This window comes from Marmota monax, unplaced genomic scaffold (assembly GCF_021218885.2).
Source record: "Marmota monax isolate L192 unplaced genomic scaffold, Marmota_monax_Labrador192_F-V1.1 WCK01_AAM20220418_F8-fsc00055, whole genome shotgun sequence".
NCBI lineage: Eukaryota > Metazoa > Chordata > Mammalia > Rodentia > Sciuridae > Marmota > Marmota monax.
The window spans coordinates 11,793,233-11,820,145 of record NW_026695205.1 but is presented as its reverse complement, the minus strand read 5'-3'; the positions used below and the strand labels follow the sequence as shown (position 1 = coordinate 11,820,145).

General features: G+C 53.8%; 1 protein-coding gene across 6 annotated transcripts in view; it reads left to right on the top strand.

Moving 5' to 3' along the window:
• Positions 1-26,913, top strand: part of Pbx1 (PBX homeobox 1) — a 231,494-nt gene that overhangs the window by 192,206 nt on the left and 12,375 nt on the right. For 3 of the 6 annotated variants that reach the window (XM_046430263.2, XM_046430262.2, XM_058574413.1), the window contains 4 exons: positions 4,719-4,854; positions 8,906-9,065; positions 15,594-15,706; positions 16,879-16,968. In XM_046430263.2, coding sequence (XP_046286219.1) covers positions 4,719-4,854; positions 8,906-9,065; positions 15,594-15,706; positions 16,879-16,968 — 499 coding nt within the window. Of the gene's footprint in view, positions 1-4,718; positions 4,855-8,905; positions 9,066-15,593; positions 15,707-16,878; positions 16,982-26,913 lie in introns of all 6 variants that reach the window. The other 3 variants (XM_058574414.1, XR_009225463.1, XM_046430264.2) reach the window with 3 other exon arrangements.

Below are 26,913 nucleotides of genomic sequence, written 5' to 3'. Positions count from 1 at the left end.
TTTGCCCCGACTTGCTGACGGGGAGGTCAACAGCCCGTCCTCCAGGACCACTCACCATGATAGGGAGGGAGAGGGAGCAGACCTTACTTAGAGCCACTATAGCACTCTCTGCCAGGGACCTGCTACTCCACAGGGGTCTGATGGGCAGGGCCTCATCCAAAAAAGATTTCATGGAAGACAAATAAAACACAAAGAGGGCTTGCCTTCATAACAGGATTAGTGTCCTGACCAGTAGGTATGTGGAGGCCACTGCTGATACTTTGTTTGGGACACGCCTTGTATTAGCTTTCTAATGCTGTGCAGCAGATTAGCACAGATTTAACCGCTTACAACAACCAGTTTCTGCTGGTGGGTCTGGGCCGGGCTCTGCAGGGTCCTCTACTCTGGTCCTGCAGGATGAGAGGGAGGTGTGGTCTGCTCAGGCAGAGGCCCGTCTGCCGCTCAGGGCCCCTCCTGTGCTCTTCTAGCTGTTGGCAGATCCTTGCGGTGGAGGAGCCGAGAGCTGCGTTCCCAGACGCCTCACCTCCATATGCAGGTCACAGTGGTCCTCCTGACGGCTGGCAGGAGAAACTCCACATTAAGGCTTAACCCACTCTCCCTTCGCATTGACTCCACGTTCAGCTGACTGGTCACCTGGTCCAAGGGCCATATCCCATCGGGTTCCCATCCCAGCCTCTCGCCAGGATCAGGCCCTGGGTTCCTGTCACTGTGCTTCTCAGCAGGGGCCTGGGCTGGGCCTGTCCTGCATGGGCTGCATCCTTTCTCTCTTGCCTATGTTGACCAGACTGCCAGGAGAGCTGGCCTTGGAAGCAGCACCCCGCACTCCCTCCACATTCGGCATCTGTCCTCTCATGCTGTGGACAGCACTGTGCCATACAACCAGGCATTGCTCAAGACAGGAAAAACGCTTTCCTTAAAGAGAATGAGCAGAACTTACTAACCCCCTAAGGTTTTTCAGCAAAAGTGGGAACGATCTTTCTGTAACATGTTGTGGGAGACAGCGACACTAACACAGACACTCACCGCTGCTCTTGAAGGGAGTGACCTAAGGAGAGGACGCCGGATAGGAAGGCAGCCAGCGAGGTCTGTCGGACTGTCTGACTTTCTCGTGTCCCTGACTGGGCTCATCACTGGTGGGAGCCGGTGTCAACCACTGGAATGACAAAGAGGATAAAAATACATGTGAACGTGGGCCCTGCTTTCACAGAGCCCCTGACCTCTTGGGACAAACCACACTCAAGAGGATGGGACGTGGCAGGTAGAGTGATATAGTTCAACCACAGCAAGCCCCGCCCCCTCCCCCGCCCCCGGCACTTGCTCTGCATCAAGCTCCTCTGAGATGTGGTTCCTACCCTGGAAGGCGCTGCCTGTGGGAGGCGTAGCTAACCTGTGGCACTTACAGTGGAGAGAGGTGCACAGAAGAAGCAAGGTGCCGAGAGCCTCCAAGGCGCTGGTCACACAGAAGGCTGTGCTCAGGCTGCAAAGTTCTGCAGAGGGGGGTGAGGCCCGAAGGACAGGACAGAGTCGCCAGGAACTTGGGCTCCGAATCTGCCTCCTGACCTGCGAAACCCTCAGTGCCGGTGAGGATGGGGGCACGGGGACACTTCGAGAGTTCTGTGATTGCACGGAATTGGAATTTCGGCTACAACCTGAAGACCCCATGACCTTGGATGAGTGACTTATCTTCCCAACAACTCAGCTTTATTTCTGTATCAATGGGCCAATTCTGTAAGCGGGAACAAATAGGATACTATGAAAAGCAAACCGCAGAGAGTTCAGATCACGGTCTGCGCACCGCCCTCTGCTGCAGGAATGACGGGCCACGTGCTTTCCACGGGCGCCTGCCACCTCATTGTGCCGGTCAGTCATTAGCGGCCTGAATGGATCCTGGCTCAGGAAGCTTCCTCCAGGGATTCTCCTGAAGACCGCGGAACTGGCCGAGGCTCTGGGGGAGCCGCTGTTGAGGCCGGGGTGCCCGCTAGGGCAGATGCAAGTCTGAAGCACCTTTGCATCTGTACAGATGTTCAGGGGAGTGTTCTTACCTGAGACCTTCCTGCCACCCTGCACAGGGATGCAAGTAGGCTACCACAGACCTCTGTGGTCTGCAGAGTTCTGTCTCCAGAGTGCTGCTTGGCGCTGTCTCTGAAGCCGTCTGTCTGCAGCTGCACTGTCTGTCTGTTACATGACTACTAGTGTGAATTAATTAAAATATCAGATAATAACAACATTCTAAAAACTAGTCCTCAGCTGCACCAGCCGTGTTTCAGCTGCAAAGCAGATTCGAGGCTGATGGTCACTGCATCGGACAGCACAGACATGGAAAAAGCACTGCTGGACAGCCCGCCACCAAGATAGCAATGCCCCCAGGGCTGGAGCAAAATGGCCAGATGCGAAAGGACAGAACTGGCAGGACTGGCTTTGGGGACAGCCGTTCATGAGGCCCAGGAAGCAGCAGAGCTTAGTCACACCCAGGATTGGCACCAGCTGGGACTGAAAGAGTTGAGTGAATGAATGAATTAGCAACCACGGAAGTGGAGTCGGAGGGGCCACCCAGTAATTTGGGTGAAGGACAACAGAGCCGGCTTGGTGGAAGGTGGAATTAGTTTTGGAAACTGTTGGGAGGTGCCTGGATATGCAGTGGACATGGTGATGGCTGCCTGAGATACACTTATGGTCTGCGACCCCCTTGTGTCTCACCACCGCCAGTCGTACGAAAAATGTCTACCGGGGCCCTGTGATTCCAAAGGTTCCTGTCCCTGGAACACTGTGTTGTCCAGCAACATTGTTCAGCATCCATGTTTCTTAAGTTAAAAACCAAGATCCTCAACTGTCAGAGCGTCCCATGGGTTTGAAGTCATGGGTGTCCACTGACTGTGCTGGTCAGGCCTCCAGCCACCACAAGGAAACCAGGTGCCACCCTCTTACCTTCAGAAAGGGTTGTTCTCACTGTCTCCTGAAACTCTGAAATGTCCTGATCCTGGGTCCCTCAAGGGCCTTGAAAGAGACAGCTTCCGTACAGGTGGTAAGCGCGTCCAGGGGCGGGGGCCCTCTTGTGAGACGGCCCCTCTCCAGCTGTCCACTCCACCCACAGCACCGCCATTCCAGAGGCTTCCTGGAGCGCAGTTGGAAGAGTCCCATCATGCTCATGCAGACAGGGAGGGAGGCCCGAGGCTCTCCCAGGCAGGGGACGTCGGCCCGTTCCCCAGGCCTAGGACCCCTGCCTTCAGCAGCAGCCAGGGGGTGTCTCAGGAGCAGCTGGAGCCGGAGCCACGCGGCTGCCTTCCTCAGAGTCCGGCCTGCAGGAGCTTTTATCACGTGCCTCTTCTTACTTGGGCTTTTTAATCCAATCTGTCCAATTTCTGATGCTGGGTGACCCGGAAACTCAGCATGATTTGGGAGAGTGACTTGGGCTTGGCATAATCTGGACAGATGTGGTTAATACCTGTGGACAGATGGTGTTCATCCGGTAAAATCAGGCACTTTATTGTGTTAATTAATCCAAGTGGGACCCTGGAAACACAATATTAGCTGAATTTCCTGTCTAGCAAGGCCATCAGTGCTTTCTGTTGGCTAAATTGGGAAATTCTGTATCCGGACATAACCAGGAGGTTCCGGAAATCTATTCCATAAGGAAAAGCTTTTGATAAAAGCCAGAAAGACTAAAGTGCTAATAGAGCTAATTTAAAGATGAAGGGCCCACCACGTCAAGGAGGCCACGCAGGTCTGCAAGGAGCACAGCCTCCCTAAGCAGCTCCCAGCCAGCTGCAGGCCTTGGCTGGGTGGAAGTACAGGGATTCTCACTTCAAATTAGTTCAATTAGCACTTTTTGTGAAAAGGCAGAAAAATGCTTTCATTCAGAAGTGGCCTCCTTCCTTTTGGCAACCTGTGTGTGAGAAAGGTTTAGTGGGCTTTGTTTTACCACTTAGCAGCTGTTCTTGCTCAGAAGGGCCACTTCTCTCCTTTTGAGGGAAGCCGAGCAGTCAGGGGTGATTTCAGTCTGTCCCCTGCCCTCTTCCCCAGGTGCCTTTTAAATGCTGCATGCATTTGCACGCGGATAGAGTGGACAGAAAGCGATAACTTATCTTTAACTGTGGCTGCAGGGTCTGCCTAATCGTTAGGAGGCAGTTTGCTAGAAGGAAGAGGCTGCGTTTGTTCCACAGGCTGGCAGACCTGAATGAACCCGGGGCCCCACGGCAGGCCAGCCAAGACCTTGCAAGCAGTCCTTCATCTGTGCCTAGGAGGAGCCGGTCCACCTCACTAGCTGAAAAAAGAGAATTCCAGGGCTGATAGCCAGCCAAGCAGAGAGACCTGGGGCCACCCAGGGCCAGCTTCAGCCTGCTGGGCACTCTGCCGGGCACTCATCTGGCTCCTCCTGTGCTCACCTGGGGGCTCAGGACGGCTCTCTTCACTGTTGTCAGTGAAGCGAAGGCCCAGAGAGGCAACCCGAATCACCAGCCTGGGGTTCCACACCAAGAGGGCCCCACCTCTGAGACTTCCTGCTCCTCGCAGCTCTGTGCAAAAGTGTCTGCATCCCTTCCTTTAGACCCGGTGAAGGGGTGCACACTTCCAGGGGTTCTGGCATCCAGTCCCCGGCCAGTCTAATTCTCCTTTTGCTCAATAATGTGCCTTTCCCCAGAAGTCAGTCCTATTCTCTCCCTTCTTGTGCTTATATGGGGTAAAGGTTTTATTGTTCTTACCTTTCCTTTCTCTTTACAAAGGCGGAAGAGACGGAATTTCAACAAGCAAGCCACGGAGATCCTGAACGAGTACTTCTATTCCCACCTCAGCAACCCTTACCCCAGTGAGGAAGCAAAAGAGGAGTTAGCCAAGAAGTGTGGCATCACGGTCTCGCAGGTGAGAAGCCCACCGGCTGCGCGGTGGGTCTGCCCCTCTGGGTGTTTGAGCCCCATGAGGCCAGGTAAGGAGGAGGAGTGCAGAGTGGAAAGAGCACCAAGGCCCTCCCCAGGGAGCACTCCTGCTGCAGAGGGAGGTCCTCACACCTGGGAGCTCTGGGTCTCCCCTGTGACCTGCTGAGGTCTACACTGCAGAGGGCGGTCCTCACACCTGGGAGGTCTGAGTCTCCCCTGTGACCTGCTGAGGTCTTCAACACGCCTCCTCCACCAACCCAGGAATGAAGCTGGTCATCAAGTAGCCATTTGATACAAAGGACCGAAGTGTCTTCCCCACCGTGCTGAGCCCACACCTGTGGACTGAAGGCCTCTATTTCGTCACCACCACACTGGGTGGTTGCACATGTCATGAGTGCCTCTGCCCCACCTGGCAGGTGCCTGCGGACTTGGGAAGGCACCTCATGTCACCCTGTTAGGCCTGGAGTCCTCAGTGTCACTGTGAGGTAGCCAGGTGGGAGACGCAGTGGACCTAGATCTGGATACACAGACGATGCGGACACAGGACACACACTATGCGTTTCCTTTTCCTTTCTCGGAGGATCCACCCAATCTCCTCCTTCAGTCTGAACCTCAAATATCAACCAACTCCAATCTCATGGCGACCAGCGCGATAGCTCTGAAATCTCCCAGAGAAACTTCCTCAGGATTCTATCACTCACAAGAGAACAAAATGTATTTCCATCAGGAGCAGGATGGGAGGGAACAGGGAAGGCCACTGGGGCAGATGCTTCACGTGTCACTTTTCGCTGAGAGTGGGTGCTCCTTGGCCCAAATCTCCGGCTTCCACTGCTCCCCACAGGGGCTGGGCCCGCCACCCAGTGCGTGTGCAGCTGAGCACACAGGCACCGTCAGAACCAGAGCCCCATGAGAGGTGCTTGGAAGGGTAGGACTGCCGAGGCCCCGCAAGCCCTGGGTGGCTGCTGTGGTGAGGGCCCTCAGACCATCTGTCAGCTGAGGCAGAGGACAGACGTCCCTAGGTGCTGTGACCCAGCCGAAGGTCGTCTCCGGCCTCAACAGTTCTGGGAAAGCTGGAGTGGGGACCACACTCACGTGGCCTAGTGTTTTCCTAGGGCTGCAGCCTTCTGGTCCAGATGTAGACCCTGGTTTGCAAAGCACAAGCGCTTTCCTGCTGTTGGCTGCAGTTTGCTGAGCGAGGGCTTCCAGGATGAAGCACCTTCATTGGAAAATCAGAGAAGTTCAGTCGTGGCCTCTTCTCCTTCTACAGAAGGACTGAAGGGCCCTGTGCATGACGTCCAGGTCTGGGGTGCAGAATTTCAAGCCCCTCTCACAGTGAAAGGGATTGTTCCAAGCTGGTCTGTGGGAGATCTGCAGAGACCTGGCCTGTCCCGCCGACTGGCCTTCGTGGTGGAGACTCAGTGCAGTGCAGTGCTCATGGAGATGTCTCCTGCTCCGCTGCCCTTCTCTCTCCTCGCCACCCCAGGGCCGGCCTGCTGTTCCTTCCTCGTCACACCTGTCCCTCCCACAGCAGCCCAGCTGTCTGCATGTGCCAAACAGCCCTGCTGGGAGGCACCATGGCTCGCACTTCACAAAAGACCACGAGGCAAGAGCCCATTTCCAGCACCGTCGACTGGGGGACTCTCGGGGTTCACTCTTCCCTCTGGGGTCTTAGCTGAACCCTCTGTCAGTTAGGGTTGGTTGGATCACGTGGAGTGTCGAACTGGCCCCCAGTCCCCAAGCCAAGGGGACTCACTGCCTCCTCTGCCATTTCTGGCTAGCACCGTCCTCGAGAGTCTCCCGCCCTGGCCTCCTCCCTGCCGTTCTCCTGGGTCCTCCTCCCTCCTGGTCACTCGCTCTTCTTGGAGGCCCGCTCCCGACCTGCTCAGGAACTGTTTGTTCTCTCTTTCACTGGAAGCCCTACAAGCCCTACCCAATGGCCCTTGACCTCTTTTTGACACCGGTTCTTCGGCAGTCTGCTAAGAGCTATCGATTTCTCCCATGACCCAAAGCAAAAGCATGCTCACAGACCCAAGTCCACCTGAAGTGCACCCAGCACCTCGCTCCCTGGAGCCCAGCCAGCCTCCTCTCACCCAGCTGTTCCATGCAGGGACATAGAGCCACATCAGCACCGCCCAGGGCTGGGAGAAACCTCGATCCCCAGCCCCGGGGCAGACTGTTTCCGCAGCTCTCCTGAGCACTTGGCTGTGAAAGCTCTCTCTGCACGCTCAGCACCAACGGGCCTCTGCTCAAGTGTCCGGAAGGGACTTCTCTCCCAGGACACCAGGCTACACCTCATCTGCCTCCTTGGCTATTGCTCTGCCCCCAGGGTCTTCCAACTCGGCCCGTTCACGATTCAAATCCAACTCTCCCCAGGAAATCTGTACTTGCCTCCGTCCGGCCGGGTTACCTATGCAGCCCTGGCCCTCGCCCACTAGGCCTCCATCCGTGGCTGTGGGACGTGAATGCAGCTTTGACATTCGACCTTCCGGGTCGCAGTGCAGATTGTGCTAAACTGACACCCACGTCCCTGCCGGTCCTGCCCTTCTCCGTCACGAGGGCGTCGTGACGTCCCTGGCACGTCCCTGCTCCCTCTTCCTCCTGTTCTCACACACAGCTGATGACTTGGACCTCGGGCCTTCCTTCTTCCTGGAAAGTCCTCCTGAACTGCTTCATCTTTCCCTTTCTTCCAGTTTCCTCCCTTTGTGCTTCCTCCCTGTCCTATTTATAAGTAATTAAAAAAAAAAAAAGATGACCCTGATTGATTCATGTAAGTGGCAAAAGTGACATTAAGGAAAACCCGAATTTCAAGGTGGCATTAGACGGCAGTGGCCCTGCGTGGATGTGCCCCTTCCCTCCTCCAGTGTGACTCTTTTCCTGCATCAACAATGAAACAAGCACTTGGTTGTGGAATTCTCTCTCTCTCTCTGCTGGTATCACAGTGGTGCAGTTTGATCTCTATAGCAGAGACTTGGAGTTTCTGCTCTAGGTTAAACTGTGCAGGCCTCCAGGGGCCACCTTACACGATGTTTTACCTTTGTGGATGCACTTAAAAAGTAAATACGACTTTGCACAAATTTTCTTTATCTGCCATTGTTCAGGGGCTGAGTATAAATCACATGTAAGCTGTGCTCCATGTGTGACCGATTCACCTCCCCTCACCAAATTGTGGTTTGTTTTCTAATTACACAAGACCACCACATTTTAGTTCAAGATCTCATCTAAAATGTGGGGTTTGGCGCTTACCTCCCCAGCAGGGGTGGGGGTGAACTTGAGCTGCGCTGAGTCTCCATTTGAGCCTGAAAGAGGTCTTGGTGCAAGTGGGCAGAGACCCCCAACCAGGCCCGGAACGCTGCAGGGAGAACACTGAGGGGCAGACTAGCAAACGAAAGTGACTTGGGATTGTGGTGTTTATTGGCATCTGCCATTAAAGCCTGGAATTCAAAGGAATCAGCTGTGGGCTTCCATTTCTCTTGTGTGTCCACCACCAAGCTTCGCAGGAAACACCCAGTGAAATGTGCTGGGTTGGGTTATGGGGATCCTCAGGGGCAGCACATGACAGCTAAGAATCTAAGTCCACATTAGAGCTATTTAACTTCCAAGCCATTGAAACCAACCTGTGCATGGAAACACCCGTATGTCGATAGAGACTTATATGGTTATTTAAAGGTCTTTGTGTTTTGATTGTTCGAAGTCAGCTTTGGCATTGATAAGAAACAGGCATTCCTCCTGATGCATTGACTTTAGTGTCCTAAATTGGGAGGTAAACAAATTTAATATGCTTACCCTAAGCTAAAAGAGTCCTAGCTTAAATGAGCAGATTCTCTGTAGAACAACTTCCATCAATGGTTTTGCTAAATTTCAGTTGCCTTAACAAGGGGATCTTTTGTGAGGTTGCTCCTTCTGAGCCTTTATTCAGATCCCCTAACTCATGCTGCAGCCTAAGACCCTCGCCTGTGTGTCAATACGCCCTTCCTTCCTTCTGCAGAGCTTCTGAAGGATGAAACATTAACTTTGTGACTTCTCTTAAATTGCTCTAGGTATCAAACTGGTTTGGAAATAAGAGAATCCGGTACAAGAAGAACATAGGTAAATTTCAAGAGGAAGCCAATATTTATGCTGCCAAAACGGCGGTCACTGCCACCAACGTGTCAGCCCACGGAAGCCAAGCTAACTCGCCCTCCACCCCCAACTCCGCTGGTTAGTGCTTCCTTTGATTTGGGGGCTCAGTCTCCATTTACACTCATTTTCTATGTTGGGTTTTGGTTTTGTTTCTGTTTTTGTTTTATTTCTATTTCTTTTCTTTTTCTTGTTTAAATGAAGAATTTAATAGTCCCTAACGTTCACTGGTAAAATTTTCAAACAGCATAGGTGAAAAAATCATATTCTAGACAGCTCCACCCTCCCTTCCAGCCATCATCCCCTCCCAAGACCACACTGGGAAATCTCTAACTTATTCCATATCAAGGTGTGATTTTGAAAATTAAGTGAGACTGTGAGAAGCATTTTGCACAAATGAAGGACTCCACAAACATTAGTTGTTATTGCTGTTGAAATTAAAAGCGCACCATGAAGTGGGCCTAATAGTTGATTCACTCATTTCTTTCTTCACGGGTTGTGGTAGAATTTTATTCCTCTTTGCTTCATTAAAATAACCTTCTCCCTAGCATTCTATTTTTAAAACTTTTAAATTCTACAGAAAAGTTGAATCTGTATATGCGTTTGGCTATATTTCACAATTGACAGCTCTCGGGCTCATCCCTAAATCTTCCTCTGTGAGACGTAGCATGACCTGCGGGCATCACATGAAAGTGGCAGACACCGTGGCCCGAGACCTCTAAAGCACCAGCAGGATCACCCGCGAACAAGATGCTTTCTTACAAAACCAAGAGCACATCACCAGGACCCCAATCCTACGCTGACATGCTGTTAATGTATAATACGGAGGCCGGTTCAGATATACCTAACGGTTCCTAAAATGTCCTTTTAAAATAAGCTTTCGATCCCACTAACTGTGCAGATTGATGGGTTCCAATGAGACATCCCCAACATGCACATATCAGGCTCTGACCCTGTCCACTTGCCCACTGCCCTCCCTCACTCTCTGTCCCCTGACCCTGGCTCCTTCCCCTTCCCCACAGAGAGGGGGATGAAAGAACTCTTTAGGTTCTTGGTTTAGGATGGGCTGACTTGTGGATCTAACTGCTCTTTTTGTCGTTGATGCCACTTTGGGGGGTTACTTTCACATGGAAGCAGCAGGGTGCTATGTGCAGTTGAGTCCGTCTGAGGTTTGCATTGACGTGTGTGCTGGAGACAGATGCACGGTCTGGTCTTGAGGAGACCTTTAAGTCCAGAGATTCCAATAAATAAGATAGACTTGAGGCTTCACCATGGTCCCTTGGGGTTCCATCCTCAGGTCTTTTCCGGGTTCAGCCTTGTCTGTCTTGCTGTCCCCCATGTAGCACCTGGGCCCTGGCTGGCTTGCTGCTCTGCAGGATGCTCACTCTGTGGCACATTCTGATCTGCAAGTCAGGTTACAGTTATTTCTATACCATGTTTATAGCTATTATCCTTTATTGTTTTATTTTGTTGGTTTTCTTTATGCAAACTGCAAAGAAAATCACCAGTTGCTAATTCAAATTATTCCTATTCCAGTTTCCAAGTTTCAGTGTCACATGCTGTGCTGTGCACTTTATTTTGGTGACTGTGCATAGTGTCACCAATTCCTGAGCTTAGGTATTTCTGAGTGTGCTTCAAGCCATGAGTACTGAATTTCCACCGTGCAAAAAGCCAGTAATGCATAAAACACGACCCTGTTGCTGTGTACTCTGGAAGCATGCTGGTGTCTGTGTGTGAGGGAGGAACAGACTCGGTCCCTTATTAGATGCTTGGTATCAGGTTCTGCCCTTCCCCGTAGTGAACACAATGCATGGATTGGCTGTGAGTCACATCCAATAAGCTGATGACAATAGAATGAGGGTGAATAACAAATTTAAATACACACCACCATGATGTGGTATAAAACCTCCCGTCTAACACTTAGAGGAAGTGGTGTCTTTGACCCAGACCTTGTTTGTCCACTACGATGGGTTCCCTTCCTGCCTGTTGGAGACACCTAGGTCTCCACACAGTAATACCTCCTGTGAGCATCTAGATACGCTAGTTTGTCACCACTAGGCTACCCAGGCCAGTGGCTGTGCCACCACCACCTGCTGTTTAGAAGGAACTGTGTCCAGGAGCCGAGGAGTGCCTGGGCTTCGCAGAAGGCTGTGGAGAGCCTTGGTCCGGCCCTGCAGCCTGGGCCACTGGGAGGAGCACGCTCCAGGCTGGAGAGTTTCCGTCTTCCCTGTCTGGTCAGCTGTCACGAATTTCAGACCCAGCCACATAGGCCAAGCTGCACTGCTGGACAGACATTTTCAGTGGACTCTTTGGAAGAAGGCAGTTCTGTCCACATTAGCAAAAATGCACTCAGCACTCTCACAAAGATTATCACAATGCAAAGCAGACATCAGAACGAGTCTTCAGATCTGCATCGCAGATGGCTCAGCATGATTTATGACTAGTCCTAGAAGGGCCCTGTGGACTCCCTTCATTTCTAAATCCTTAACTATTTGTTCTTTCCTGAAGCCCTTAGAAAAGAGAGAAGTAAGCATTTTAACGCCCTACTCTGTGTTTAAGAATCATGTGGCCTTTCACGGAGTGTCAGTCTGTGATTATAGCTTTCAAAGGAATTTTTCTGGTGGCTTAAAGTTCATGTGACTGTTCTGAGCACAGAGTCAGTCACTGTGGAAAGCCTGAGCTAAGCCTTCCAGTCGTGCCTGGGTTGTTGGTTCTAGCGTGCAGGGGAGCCCCTCACAGGGCTCATTCTAAAGCAGAGACTGAGGAAACCCCCTCCCTATGTGCAGTAGCAGGCGGGTGGAGAGATAAATACCTCCTCAGGAAAAGCCGTCAGCGGGCGTTTCCTTCTGCTCTTAACTCAACCCAAACCCCTGCCCAGAAAGACATGAGCAACGCTCCAAGTGGTGGGCAGGTCCATCAGGCCAGGCACTTGCTTCTCGGGCATTTTAAAGGAGAGATGGCGTGAAGAGAAGGGTTGGCGTGTGATAAGACACCAGGATAGCATGAAGGTAGCGCTCTGCAGCCTAGGGACGCAGGAGCAGGCCTTTGTCCAGAAGCATCACCAGGGTACTCACGCCTCCTGCAGGTAGAGTCCTCCCCGCCCCAGGGCTGCGTGGGGAGCAGCGCTCAGGGCCTCTGCATGTCCCTGTTTGCCACCTTCTCTTCAAACTACTTCATCCACGTCACTGAGGAGAGGACCTGGGTGTGGTCAGCAAGGTCTAGGTGATCCATGTGCTGTAGAGTTCACACAGCAAGAAGGCACAGATGGGCACCTGTTGGAGCAGGTGTAAAGCCCTGGTCCTTCCCTCTTCTGCAGAGACCTAGAGTGCTGTGTTGTGCATTTCCTGTTATCCATGAGGTCATGAAGGCTCGAGTTGAGACCTCCTCAGACATCTAGAGCCCCACCTTGGGAGCAAGAGTGAGACATAATCAAGCCGACACACAGGGAGGAGGGTGGGGGTGCAGACAACCACACGTCCTCCTGACCCTGGACTCCCCACGACAGCGCTGAGGCCCTGTTTCCCACACAGCCGCTTCACTGAAATCAGTGAGAAATGCTGAGCTGATATTTTGAAGCTCTTTTGAGTTTCTTTAGAGGAAGAGCAGCCCAGTTTCCTTCTGGGTCATTGGTTCTCCACGGGGAGCACATGTGCACCCCAGGAGACCCGTGTTGTCAGCGCTGTGCAGGGAGCGCCTTCCGGGCTTCCTTGTGCAGAGATGGGAGGACGCCCCCCGCCCCCCCCCCGTCCCGCAGAGCACACGCCGAACGTCAGCAGTGCCGGGTCCACGGCGCTGCCCTAGCTGTAGGGCTCTGGTTACTATTATTCCTTTTTGTGTGTTTGAATTATGAAGTCAACAAGTTTTTTACTTTGTTGTTGCCATCATTATGTATTGAACAAACTCAAGTCTCCTAAAGGGTTTTTAGGGAAGAAATGCAACCTTGGGGAAATTGCTTTAGGAAATGGATATTAATGACTCCAGATCATGTGTGTTCCCAAGCAAATGTGTTAGGGTCCTGGGCCACCCACTGTCTGTCCTCCTTGTAGTTGAGGGCTGATATATCTCTCTGTACATGTCCAAATATCTGTGTGGCAGTTTAACTGAGCCACTTGCCTGCATTCCTACACCAAATCCAGAAAGTTCTACCTGACAAGCACATCTTACCATGTGCTCGTATTAATTGCTGATCGCCCCACAGCCTCCTGCAGGTGAGGCTCCCAAAGGATCTCAGCAAACCCGCCCTCCGGCATCAGCCCCATGAGATTCCCACAGCCTCTCCACAAGAGCCCACGCTCTCACTGGGACCGTGTGCCTCTCGGGGGTGATCCACTATGTAACAAGCTCCTTCCAACCCCCAGTGCTGGGCACAGAGGACTTGCCCTCACTCCTAGGTTTACAGGTGGACTTCTGCCTGGCTGAGGTATTAGCTGCACCCAGCCTCCTCCTTCAATGCAGCTGCTGCCCTAGGTGCTTATCGGAGAGTCGGGAGCCATGATGGTGTTGTGCCCGGCGTTCAGAGACACTGAAGTGCTGAACCAGCACAACAGAGAGCACTCTGCAATCACGCTCTGACACAGACGCACTCGTACATGGAGGGCATTTATATGCGCATATTTACCTCTGTGCACGTTAGGCAGCCAGGCATATTTACCATGTATCTATGCACATATATTTTTTAGATCATCTGTGACGATTGTGGTGTGTGTCTTGTAAGTGGTGTCTGCTCTGCCTTCAAGGCCCATGGATGCCCTGTCGCTTGGCACAGTGCAGCCCTTTGGGGGCTCCCATCTCTCAGAGTTGTACTGATTTCCCATAAACCACCAGCCAGGCATACAGCCTGTGTGCTGGTTCTGGGGAGACAAGTGCCCGGCACCCTCAGGGCCAAGGCAGGGCGTCAGTCACATCAGCAGCCTTCTGGCTGGGGAGTGAGCAGTCTGGTGGAGTGGTCACAGTTCTGATCTGGGTTCTTGGTTCCAAGTGTGAGCAGGTATAGTGACGATTACTGCAATGGCTTCTATAGTGCGAGCTCCTCTCTGAGGTTACAGACAGACTTCAGGGGAAGTAACTAGAGTCCTAGGTGTTGTATGACTTAACACAAGAGTGGCACCCATGCTGCATGGTGCTTCCTCTCAGGCTGGGGAGGGTACTTGCAAAGGTTTGATCATATTAATGGAAGGAAGTTACACATATGAGCCACACCTGGTCGGACCTTAGGCCTGTTTTACTAAGCCCCAACTTTCTAATTCCTTTTAGATGAGCTAACAAACATGCCAGAGGAGGTGGGACTGGTGCAGAGCTGTGGAGATGCCACAGTTCTGGGGTTGATGCCTGAAGAAAGCATTTCCTCTTCCTTGGGAAAGCAGGAGCTGCCGATACCTAGAGGATCCTTCTAGTAGTAAACAGCTAGTTCCTTGCAGGCAGAACAGTTTGTACGCCATCTAGTTCCCCTAAGTGGCTCTTGCTTTTGAAGTGTCATGGTGCTGTGGGTGCAAGCAGATGGCCTAGTGGCACAGTTCAGAGCAGAGAGCTTAGTGGTCCTTCTGCAGGGAGAAGCCTCCTGCTTGGCTGCAGCCCTCCTGCCGGCAGTGTGGCTCTGCAGCAGAGCCCAGGGCCAGCCTGGGAGAGGAGGGAGTGCCTGCAGAGCTGAAGCACACACCGTGAGGCATGGGTCCTCACTGAGGGTGGCTGTCCTAGAGGAGGAGGGCCAGAGCGCAGGGCCCGAGCCCTGGGGTAGCAAGGCAGTGGAGCGTGGCTGACCTGGGTCCCTGGGGTCTCTCCTCTTCAGGCTAACGTGTGTCTTAACCAAACCTTGCACGCTGAGCTTTCTTTCCTAATGTGCTGAGCTGCACAGCAACTTCGGGATAATATTCAGCTTCTGCAAGCCCTTGCGTTGAGCTGAGGTTGGGCGAGGTTTGCCACTCTGCAGCCAGCGGGGTCCAGGGAGTCCAGGATGGACCTAAAGGCCACGTCTTGGAGGAGCCTCCGTCTCTGGGAGGTGGAAACCTGGCCGCTGCCCTTTCTCAAGCCACTCTATGATCATCGATGTCGTCACCTGCAGCGCCTCTGACTTTGTGCATGCTTGACTTCCTGGCCTGTCACCATCTTGCCCTCCTCAGCTCTGGCAGGTTGTGGGGAAGGTAGACCGTCTCCACAGGCTCCTGAGCTCATGATCCTCTGGGGTGCTGGCCACCCCGCGAGGAGCTTGACCTTCCTCCTAGAAGTCAGGAATAACAACAGACCCACCCAGGGCCACAGTGTGACTGCCTGTCCTCCCTGGTGCTGCCTGCCATGTGGGTTCTCCACCTGGGCCGCCCGAGGACGTTGGAGGCATGGGACAGGCTCGCAGCAGGCCGGGTGAGAGGACGGGTCTCCTCTCCCTGCTGGAGGTGGCTGGGAGGCGGCAGCGCTGCTGAGCCCTGAGTGAGGTGTGCTTCCCTAACACCGACCGCGTGCCCGTGTGACCTGCTGTTTCTCCTGCTACTAACCGGGCTCTGGACGCACTTCTGTTTGGTGGTATTTGGGGGCTTTGCATGCCGCTCTCGCTCCTGGCCGTCAGTGCGGGGGCCTTTTCCTGTCTGTCATTCAGGTGCCTCACTCTTTCCTTTCCAGGTTCTTCCAGTTCTTTTAACATGTCAAACTCTGGAGATTTGTTCATGAGCGTGCAGTCACTCAATGGGGATTCTTACCAAGGGGCCCAGGTTGGAGCCAACGTGCAATCACAGGTAGGGACCAGCCACTGTGCCACCAGGTGAATGCGCTAGAGTCCCAGAGCCTAGTCATGCTGGCTCCCTGCGTCTGTCCAGAGAGGGAGGAGAGGGGAGAGCCCCGCAGCCCCACGTGACCACAGCAGTCCAAAGACAACCACCGTGGTGGGTCTCTCGCCCACACTTGGTGGATGCGTTGGACTGTGGTTACCAGTCACTCGGGGAGGGCAGGAAGGGAGCGTAGGGACAGGGACAAGTGACCACAGCAGGTCAGACAGAAGGACAGTGTGCTCTTTATTCACCAAAGGCAAAGAAGGAGGACTTCAGTGTCTCCATTTCCAGTCTCCCTCTCATCTGTTGGTCAGTATTCTCCAACATGAGGCGGTCAGTGATGAGTAGGCGAGGACGTTAGCATCTCGCGTTTCCACTGTAAGCTTTAAAAGCACCAAGCCAATCACTTCCTCAGGCACCCTTGAGGTCAGTGGGCTTGCATTTCTGAAGACAGGTCCATGTCAGGAGGCCAGCACCACATCCTGTGTAGGTCCTCAGAGCTCCTAGGAAGCTGGTCGCCTTCGCAGCTCTCAGGAAGCCCTCTGGTTGTGGCAGGAAGCCTGTGAGAGGGCAGAGGCAGATGCCCAGGTCGGGATGGGCAGATGCCCACGTCGGATGGGCAGTTCTGAACCGGGTGACCCAGGTTCCCATCCCGGTGTGGAGCAGGCCCTGTGCCTGGAACAGACCAGCTGGCCAGCAAGCTGGCCCCTTGCTCAGGACACACAGTGGAGACTGGTGGGAGGTCCTCGGTCCGACGTGGGCCTTCCTGGGTGTCCTCACCACCACGGGGTCATGGGCGGTCTGCTCTCTAAGCTGGCTGCCCAGTCAGAGTGCCGCAGAGTGTGCTCACAGCAGAGCGCAGGGAGGCAGAGCACCCACCCTCCTCTGCCTCCTCTGCCGCCCCTGCCAGCCCGCACAGCACCGAGGGTCGGTCTCGGGCCCCCCTCCTTTCACCGTCTTGCTGTTTTGCTCACTGAACGCAGCCTGGTCAAGGATCTGGCCTTCGGAGAACTGCCCGCCTCCTCCTCACAGACTTACCAAGAGCACGCCCGGAGCCACCGCGCTCCTTGGCGACCTGGGAGAGGACGACGCGCTGGCCCGTGTCTCTGACTAACTTCCTCTGTTGTTCCTCTGTCTAGGTGGATACCCTTCGCCATGTTATCAGCCAGACAGGAGGATACAGTGACGGACTCGCAGCCAGTCAGATGTACAGTCCGCAGGGCATCAGTGTAAGAAAACAAGGTCCCCCCACCCTTTGTTTCCATTCTATCACTACCAATTACTTCAAGGCCACAGGGCTCAGGATGCCACTTAGTAGGACTCGCCTGAGCTCTGCGGTCGCCTCGTTCTTGTGCTGCGTCGGCTGCGCCGTGGGCAGCATCGTACCCACAGAGCGTGGCGGTTGGCGCACGTCATGCAGGCAGCTGGCACGGGGCTGTCAGACACAATCAGTGTTTGCATGACACCTGCGGCCACATGCATCCAGCCGAGAGGAGCTGCTAAACAGGTGACACCCCGCAAAGCTGTGGTAGGAAATGTCACCGGGAGCTGGGGGGGGGGACAGGGGAAGAAAACCAGCAGCCAGATCCCCTGTGTCCCGTTCTGTGGCCAAAACAAGGACCCTTCCCAATCTGTCAGTCGACAGTTGAAGCAGCCCAGCGCAGAGGCTGGGTGTGTCTGAGGGACGGAGGGCACGGAGCGCCTTCTCCTTGGTCCTGGGTGCACTGGCGGCTGCTGACTAGCATGAAAATTCATAGCGACAAGCTGTGGCGCTCAGAGTGAAATCGATCAGACAGACCAGGGGAGCCCAGTGCAGGGCTGGGACAGCAATCCAACTTGATTTCCCAGATCAGCCGTCCACTGTCTCAGCAGTGGTGACAGCAGGCCAGGACAAGGGCTGCCTGGAGAGGAGGCCGCTCCCAGGTAGGGCGATGAGTGGGCTCCTGGAGGCCACAGGCTGCCACAGGACCACCGGCCCAGAGCTCCTGGGGGACGCGGGGCTCACCGGGTGGGATCCTGCACGCTGCTTGTTTCTGTCGCTCTGGTTACAGCAAATGAGGGGCGGTGGGCGCGGCTTGTTAGCAAGACTGAGCGGCCTGGACTGAGGAGTGATGTCGGCAGCGAGGGCGGCCTGGCCCCTCTGAGTCCGCATCCGTCAAGTCAGAGGTGGCTGCAGCCCATCTGAGGAGTCCCAGAATGCCACCTTCCATGGGCTGAGCTCGTGGGAGAAACCACGACTCTCAGATGTGGCTGGTACATAAGGGTTGACCCTGCTGCCACCCGAGATGGGGGCAGATCTCAAGGGGTAGCAGGGGTTCCCGGAGAACCGCTTCAGAGTAGCGGGTTTCACATCAGCTCATGTCAGAGTTCTCCAAACGGCATTGGCTACCTGAGATCGAGAGTCCCCATCCTTGAGAACTGGAGTGTCACTGGGTAAAGGCTTGGTGAGGACACTGAGGAAGGGGGCCGTCCCCAGACTGAGGCCATCCTGGTGACTCTTCAGGCCACTCATAGTCAGGAAGTCCAGACAGTCCACTTCCTCAGGCAGTCTACGGTGTCTGTCCATCTTGGGGAGCAGGGAGGTGTCGGCAGCCCCCTTGAACATACGCCACGTTCCGAGGACAGCGCTCCTTCCCCCTTGCACTAAGCTAGCAATTCTGGGTGTCTTCACTGCTTGACGGCTAGGTGCTGAGGAGCCTGCTTAGCAGCCCTGGAGATGCCACACTGGGGAGGTGTGTCCTTGAAGTGAATTCCAGGCTGAGGTCACAGGGTGCACATGTGGCTTTCAGCACACATGCCTCTGGGTGTCACTGGGATGTATAAGACAGACTTCACAGAGAGCCAAGCTTTGTGCTTCCGTGGAAGAGGAAGGAGGGCAGATGCAAGCCACAGCACAGTGGGAAGTGGGCGGCCATGCCCACGGAGGCAGGAAACGGCTGGGGGTCTGGGCTGGGGGTCTGGGCTGCGTCTTTCCTCCTGCCCAGCAGCCCTCAGGCTCCACCCACCCTTGACCTTCTGACGTCATCCAGGGGCTGGGAGTCATTGCTGAAGCCCTGTGGCCACACATATGCAGGTGATCGTGTCCGATTACACGAGCTGGCCACAAAAACTGGCTTGAAAATGCCACTTGAAAGACTCTCTTTTGCATTGATTTTTTTCCCATGAATCATGGTTATTTTATTTCTGGGTCTTCACTATACAAGTAAGTGAATCAAAGGCTGTTCCTGGTCTGAAAGGCTCCTGGAGAGTCAGTCTCAAGTTGTACCTCCTGTAGGAGGCTGAGCCTGCTACAGTGAGTGCATGTTTAGATGGTGGCATTGGAGGTGAGACGTGCATGCGCAGAGTAGGGCCGCACAGAGAGAGAGACGGGGGGGCATGAAGAGACAAGGACAGGAATGAAAGGTTTGAGCCAAGAAATAAAAATAAAACATTAAAAAGTTAAAAATAAACAGTCCTCAGCCCTCAGCAGTGGTGGGATTTCCTGGCTGTGCCTCCTTGGGTGGAGGACACTTTCTGGGCAGCCTTTACCTGCTGCCCTGGCTAGGTTTCTGCGGCACCATGTCTTCTCCAAGGAGTGTCTGTGTAAGTCCTGAGAGGTGCAGACCTTTGCCTTCGGCCAGCACACAGGCTGACCAGGTGCAGCGTCAAAGGCCCTTGCAGGAGACTTGGGAGGCACTGGGTGCCAGCTCCGTGCACACCCGGCATCTGGCCTTGCCCAGCACATGGGACCAGTGGTGCCAGGGACCTGGGGCTGCTGTGGGAAACAAGGGAGCAAGCAGCAGGGTGCGGCAGAGCTCCGTGGGCACCCGTGATGCTGAGCGGCACACGTGGCACCTGCCTCACTCGCCGACCGCATGCCTGTGGAGGCAGGTTCGCAGCAGGAGCAAGACTCGGGGCCACCACCTCTTCCTGGTGTGGAGTCTGAGGCCCACCGACCCTTCCTAAGGGGCTGGGGCGGTGTCACCCCCTGGTGCTAGAGTGCTTGCGTGACAGCGCAGCGCATGCCGTAAAAGAGGGTCCTGGAGGGAGACCCCTCCCAGCCCTGGACGGACGTGCTCCCACGTTGCCCAACGTCGCCGTCTCCCCGTCTCCTGACACCATCCTGGTGCTCGGGATGGTGCATCAACCAGACGTTGCCACGAGTTCCTAGTCACCGTGGCTGCTGTCTCCTCGTCTCCCTGTCTGTCCGTGCTCAGAAATCATCAGTGGTCCTTAGCGGCTACCTACGCAAGCTCCAGCCCTGGATGCAGCACTGGGGCTCCTCTCAGCTGGCCCCGAGCTGCCTGTCCTTCCACCACGCACCTGTCGTGGTCCCCTGCCTGTGCCAGCCCTCAGACGCCCTTTCCCTCTGCTCGTGCATGTGTCCCCACGTGCACACATTCACTGCTGACATGTCCCTTGAGTGAAGAGTTGAGTGAACAGGGAGAAGGAAAGATACTACTGGATTAAAGACATGTTTTAATGGCCATGACCACATCCAGCATATCAGCCATAACTTACCCGTGAATGTACCGTCTTTTCAACCCAAAAATGGCACTGAGTCTTCCTTTTTTGGAAAAAGTTTTCTAAACTCTTTGGCCCATGTATTTTCTCTGAGAATAAGATCCAAATCAGCCTTAAATATATGCAGTTACAAGGTGATGTTCCTGGGAGAACTCTCTTTTAGTTCCTCCAACTCTTCCCGTCCTATGGGAACACCTGTCTGTGGGGCGGCCTTGCTCCCCTGGGCTCCCAGGTCTCCTTCCCGGCGGTGGCTCTACAGCCTCTGAGGACAGCCTGGGAGAAGGTGATGTGACTGGGGATTAGAAAGCCAGGACCTTCTGTGATCTTTCACCTGGTGCCACTTCATCTGTAAGGTGTTCCAGACAAGCCGTCTTGAGAGTCCTCTCGGCTGGGTCCTTGTGGGCTCTGTGGGCACCCTCAGGGTTCTCACTGCAGCTCGAGCAACACGGAAGGACCTTCCAGCCACCAGCCTCCCCTCGAACCGTCTTGAAGACCTAGGAGGGACGTAGCAGGAGCCGTCACCCCAAGAGCTCGTCCCTGATGCTCAGAGGTGGCGGGGCACTGCCCTCCAGGGCAAGGCGATTTACGTGGTTCTAAACTGGGGACTGAGGGACTGAGTTCCCTGCAGCCGTCTTAAGTGCAGAGGCCCCAGAGATCTGGCTGTTGAAGAGTTTGGAGACAATGGAAATGAATGTCAGTGTTATCTCCGTAAAGCAAAGCATGCCATTAGTGTCAATGTGTGACAGGAAAAGCTCACCGGTTTGCTCTGTGATAATTATCGTAGTAGAAGAACAGAGCCCAAGCTTTTATCTTTGCAAACCGTAATATAGACGATTCTGTTTGTTTTTCTTTTTTCCCATGTTAGGTGAAGGGGAGAAAGAACATTCACTGAGACAATAAATACTATATAGACCATCAGGACAAAACACCCACCTGTCAGCGAACACACTTGGGCACTTGCACATCCTGGGGTACCTGGTGGCACTGGGCCGTGTGCTGTCCTTTTAGGTTCTTGAGGGACCTCCTCCCACCTGCAGCTTAGATTGAGAAGATGCTGCCACTGAGGAGACCACAAGAGGGGAGTGAGGTGGTACCTCAGGTCCTCGTGGGCACCTTTAAGCTGCCCCTGGAGGTCCACGGAGTCGGAGCTCCTGTGTCTCAGCAAACTGAATCAGCATTCGGAAAGGATTAAGGAGACCCACAGGCCCTCCCCAGTGCGTTGCCTCCGATGCCTCCTGGTCACAGGGCCAGGGAAGAGCCGCAGGCTGGGGACAGAGCCTGCAGGTAGCTGAGTGCTCTGCACCTGGTGGACAGGACTCAGAGGGTTGAGGGCAGAGCAACAACGAGACAGCAGCTTGGGCCCCTTGTGCCGAACCCTTTGCTTCTTATGTTAGAAGAGCTTCCAGAAGAGTTGGAAGTCCTTCAACTCCTGCATCTGACACCAGAAGAGCACATCTTTCCTCCCACGGCAAATAGAAGCAGCAAAAGGACCCCAGTGTTGTGACTTCAAGTGCAATCCTTCAGTTGTCCCCAGCTGCCACATGAAGCCCTTAAAGGTACAGAAGAAAAACACAGCTAGGACACTGGACTCACGGTGGCGTTCAGTGAGCACAGGCTTCTGACCAGAAGCATGAGGCCAGCTCCTGTTCTGTCCACCTCCGGTTATGGAACTCAAGACCTGAGACGATGAAGTCCCTGCTGCTGTTGGGGACAGTTTTCCCTGTTGGTCTCACTGGACACTTTCCTGTGCTTGGAAGATTAGGATAGGGGAGCCCACCAACTCTGTGGTCCAGGAGGAAACTTGAAGTCAAATTATGTAGCAGAAAAGCGGAATTCTGAGCTAAACAGTAACCGCTGAGGAAAGCACTCCCCGGCCAGACAGACGTGCTGGGCTAGAGGAGGCACAGCTAGTCTCCTTCCTGGAGGCCCCTGACCTCTAGGGTTTCCCATAGTGGCTTCTGTTGCTCTCACGCCTGGCCATGTGTCCACACATCGCCCGGTTCATCCCGTGTGTCCCACTTGACCTGGGTGGTGACGGACACCTGAGCTGGGATCTGTTTTAGGCCTCTTCTGCTGTCATATTCTATTTATGAACAATGATTGTTTTCCACTCTGAATAAAATGCAAGAGGGGGTACTTCCAAGCCATCATGGGGAAAACGAGGCTGCTGGCCAGGGTCCTGCCCTGAGCCCGTGCGCCCTGCTGGCTGGGACCTGAGCACTGCGCCAGGACTCTCAGTCCCGCCTTCTGCTCTTTGGAGAAAGGGCACCCTTGGGAGGGCATGTGTCTGAGTGCTGCTCCTCGAGAGTTACAGCCCTGAGACGTCAGTAAGCCCTGCACAACACAGGAGCAGAGTCTCCCCTTGGGAAGCACTCAGCGTGTCCCAGGGTGGTCCCCCGCAGGCCCAGCCCTGCCCTCTGAAGGGAGTGCCACCCTCTTCAACAAGCTGTTCTCAGAGAGCGCATCAGACATCTGTCCTACAAAGGCCCACTGCCACTGGTAAAGGGGTGACTTTTAGAAATCTCTACTTAATCACTGACTGTATTTGAGTTTGGGGAAGTACATTTGCACATCAATATTAAATATTCAGGTCTGTAATATAATCCCGTTTGACAGAACGGGCAAATAAATGAATAAAAAAGTGTTTATTGAAAACCTTCTAATATCCCACACCAAAAAGGCAAACATGAACAGAACAGGGTTCTTCCATGCCATCATCACAGACACTGAGAGGGCAAAAGTTACCAGGCTCAGCTACCCTCTTCTCTGGAAGAGAACTACCCACCCAGTGTAATCAGCACAACGTGTGATCTGAAAGGGATATGGAAACAGTCATTAGCAGAGGTATTGACGTGTGTGTGTGTGTGTGTGTGTGTGCGCGCGCACATATATAACTATATTTCCATATATACCGTATCCCTTTCAATAACATGTGGATCACTTACACACACGATTGATAACACCATTCTTTTCTAGATTTTGCTAATAACTACTCTAGCAGAAACTATTCTGTCCTTCCAGAACCATGCTGGTCAGCAGGATTTTCTGTACTGATAATGGTGCATTTCAGTGTGGCTTAGGGCTTACCTAAGAGAAGGAATTAACATTGTTTTCTTTGTATTAAGGATTCTCTTTTTTTAACTTCCAAAATTCCATTTTGAAGTTTTGCAAGCACATGAAACGTTGAAAGAACCTAGACCCTGTCACTGACGTCCACTCTCCGGCTTCTCCTCCACACTGCCCCTTCCAGCCTCTGTCCATCAGTCCGTCGTGGATTGCTGGCTTTTTTCTTGTTTTGTTTTACATTTCAAAGTAAATTGCAGACAACACTACGTTCTCCTCACATAAATGCTACTGGCATGTATCATCAACTAGAGTTTAAGGTTCATTTAGGTTCTTTTCCTTCTGAGGCAAAATTTTGCACAATTAAATGTGCGACCCCGCCCCCAAGTGTTGGAGTTTTGGAATGTAGTCACCATGTTTTGCTCACTGCTCGGCACTTCCTTGCATCCACTCAGGCAGGGTCACCCACAGCACAGTCACCCTCAACACGGTCACCCACAGCACGGTCACCCGCAGCACAGTCTGGCCATCTCCAGGCAGGGTGAGAAGACCACTTATGAGCACAGGCTGCGACCTGCTGGACTTACTTTTAAAGGGCGGCCCCTTTCCCATGGCCTTTGAACTACGTAGCAATAGGGACTCAGGCTGTTGGAAGTTGAGTTCCAGCGCTTCCCTGTGAGGTACCGGGCCTCTCCGCTTGGGTCTGGTGTCACTTGTCCCCAGGCTTCTCTGGTGTCCTTTGGCTTAAGCCCCACTCACACTCCCCTGCCTTCCCAAACCCTCGCAGACTCCGCAGGGCCCACACCTGCCTGCAGTGTGCTCGCGCCTCCCTAGGAGGTGATCTCTCACAGGCACATGGAAGCCACCCTGGCCAAGTCTTGCTCTAAGAACACCACAGGGACAGAGCTGGACAGGAAGCCTCAGGCCCAGGGCATCTGGAGAGTCCAGAAGAAGTCCTGGGCGCTCTGTGCCTTCTCAGAGGAGAGCGATGGGGAGCACCACCAACTGTGTGCCTTGAGTTCCACCAATATCCCAGCTGAGCCTAGGCCTGTCTTCATAAGCGCTGTCACCCCCACTTTACAGATGACAGCCTGAGCCTGGGAAAGGCAAGACGGTTACCAAGACCAAGTGGCTGGGAAGTGGCCGAGCCAGAGTAGGGACGCAGGCCAGCAACTCCTGCGCCTGTGGTCATTCCCTTCCTCAGATGGACCTTGCGCCCCTGGTCTCCAGGAAGTGAAGGAGCTACCACTGCAGAGTGGGGACCTACTGTGTTGCCTGGGATTGAGGATCCCGGAGCTGGTGATGTGGAACTGAGCCGCAGGAACTCGCTGTGGTATTCTGCTGGGATTGCACTGGGGCCACACAGGAGGCCTGAGACGTTCGGCTCTTTGACCAAAATCAGGTCTGGAGAATTGTAAACCACCTCCCAGGCACTGTGCTCTGCACCTCCAGAGGGTTGATGCTGACAGCCATAGCCAAGTCGGAATGACGTGTGGCATTTTTGCCAGAATGGAGTGGTTGAGAGGTGACCCCAGCAAGCCATTGAGATGATAATGGTTATGTTAAGCTGTGTATTCAATTGTAATATTAGACCCCTGCTGTCCACCTCCACCTGCTACTTTGGAGTTCTCCAGCTACTTTGGAGTTCTCAGGAGGATTCCCGGAGAGTTCCCATTGGTTAGGGAAGTGCGGGAGGAGGGAGTTCCGGTTGGTGTGGTGTGTTCCTAGAGGAGCCACATGAGTGGCGTGCGGGAGAGTTCCTGGGGAGTGTGCTGGTGGAGTTCGGAAATAAAGTTTGTTCCTGCTTGAGTGGCTCGTGATTTGTGCCCAGCCAGACTGCGGCAGATTGCAGCTGGTTAGTCACCTCCACCAGTGACCCATGACGTTCAGGACTGGACTTAAGAGCAAGCCCTCTCTGGATGGTTCTGGTTCACCAGAAGAGAAGGCAAGACTTGCCCAGCTATCATTAGAGGTGGGTCTCTTCTAATCAGGGGGGCAGTGAAATGGAAGAAAGAGGAATAGTTTGCCTGCGAATTTGAGAGAGTATACACACTAAGTAAGAGTTTTAGAGTGAACAGCTAGTAAGTGGTGGCCTCCCCTGGTCCACGGAGAGGACAAGGAGGAGCCACTCTGCCTAGCCAGGGCTTTGGTCACGGCTGTCCATTCTCTGTGCCACATGTAACACTTGTCATTTCTAAACAGTTAAAATTAAAATGTGATGGAGGACAAAGACATTATCCTACGAACCAAGTCAGAAACCATAAGTATAAAAAATGAATGATGAGAATCAAAACTTTAAAAGAAGAAGATACTAAGAAAAACAAGTAGAAATAAAGAATCATCAATTACAGAGCAATGGAAAGACAAGATGGCTGCACAGAATCACAATGGTATGTGCAGTGACAAAATGCAGGCTAAAAGCAATAACGTGCACAGTGCTAAGAGGAACAGTACAATCTAAATAAGCAGGTGGGCGGTCAAAACAGCATCAGCTGCAGAGCATCGTGCAGAGACTAGAATGGCAGGGTGAGTCCTGATAAAGGAAGGAAGTCCTTTAAAACAGCAACTTAAAGAACAGTCAAAAAACAGTAAGAATGGAAAATCAACAGGCCGAAGTGACACTTAACAGTCGTATTAATAGCTAACCTTACTGACTTCCTTCTACGCGCTGCGCACTTTACATGCAGATCTCAATTCAGGCTCATGGAAATAATCAGGACATTTTCAAACATACTAGCAGAAACATCACGGGGCGGGGAGCAGACACCAGACCAGCAACACCCACACCACAGACCTCTGCAAGAGCGGATGGACCTGCGGCTGCTCGGGGTTGGCTGTCGAAACCTGCCAGTACCTGGCCAGCTGCTTTTCTCTGACTCTCTGAAGTGCCAGGGCTGTGGGGGTCTCTCCTCCTCCTCCATCGTCCTGGAAACTGGCCCTTCCTACTCCTGATGGTCGAAGCTCCGGCCGTAGAACCTCAGCCCAGCCCGCGGCTGCTGAGCACGTGCTCTGCTCACCTGGTGGGTCTGCCTCCTGGAGGGGCATCCTAGCTCCTCCCAGATGTGCCACCCCGCGCCCCGTGGACTCGGTCCTGTGGCGGCTCTCCTATGCCTAGACTGGGGTCTGCATAGGTATCTGAAAAGAGGGATCATGGGCTGTCCCGCTCCTCAACTGGGCCCTGGGCAGAGTGGTTAGATGGGTGCGTCCTACGAAGGCCCAGCTGGACCTGCTGTGGGTGGGTTAGATGGGTGCGTCCTACGAAGGCCCAGCTGGACCTGCTGTGGGTGGGTTAGATGGGTGCGTCCTGCGATGGCCCAGCTGGACCTGCTGTGGGTGGGTTAGATGGGTGCGTCCTACGAAGGCCCAGCTGGACCTGCTGTGGGTGGGTTAGATGGGTGTGTCCTGCGATGGCCCAGCTGGACCTGCTGTGGGTGGGTTAGATGGGTGTGTCCTGAGATGGCCCAGCTGGACCTGCTGTGGATGGGTTAGATGGGTGTGTCCTACGAAGGCCCAGCTGGACCTGCTGTGGGTGGGTTAGATGGATGTGTCCTGAGATGGCCCATCTGGACCTGCTGTGGGTGGGTTAGATGGGTGTGTCCTGAGATGGC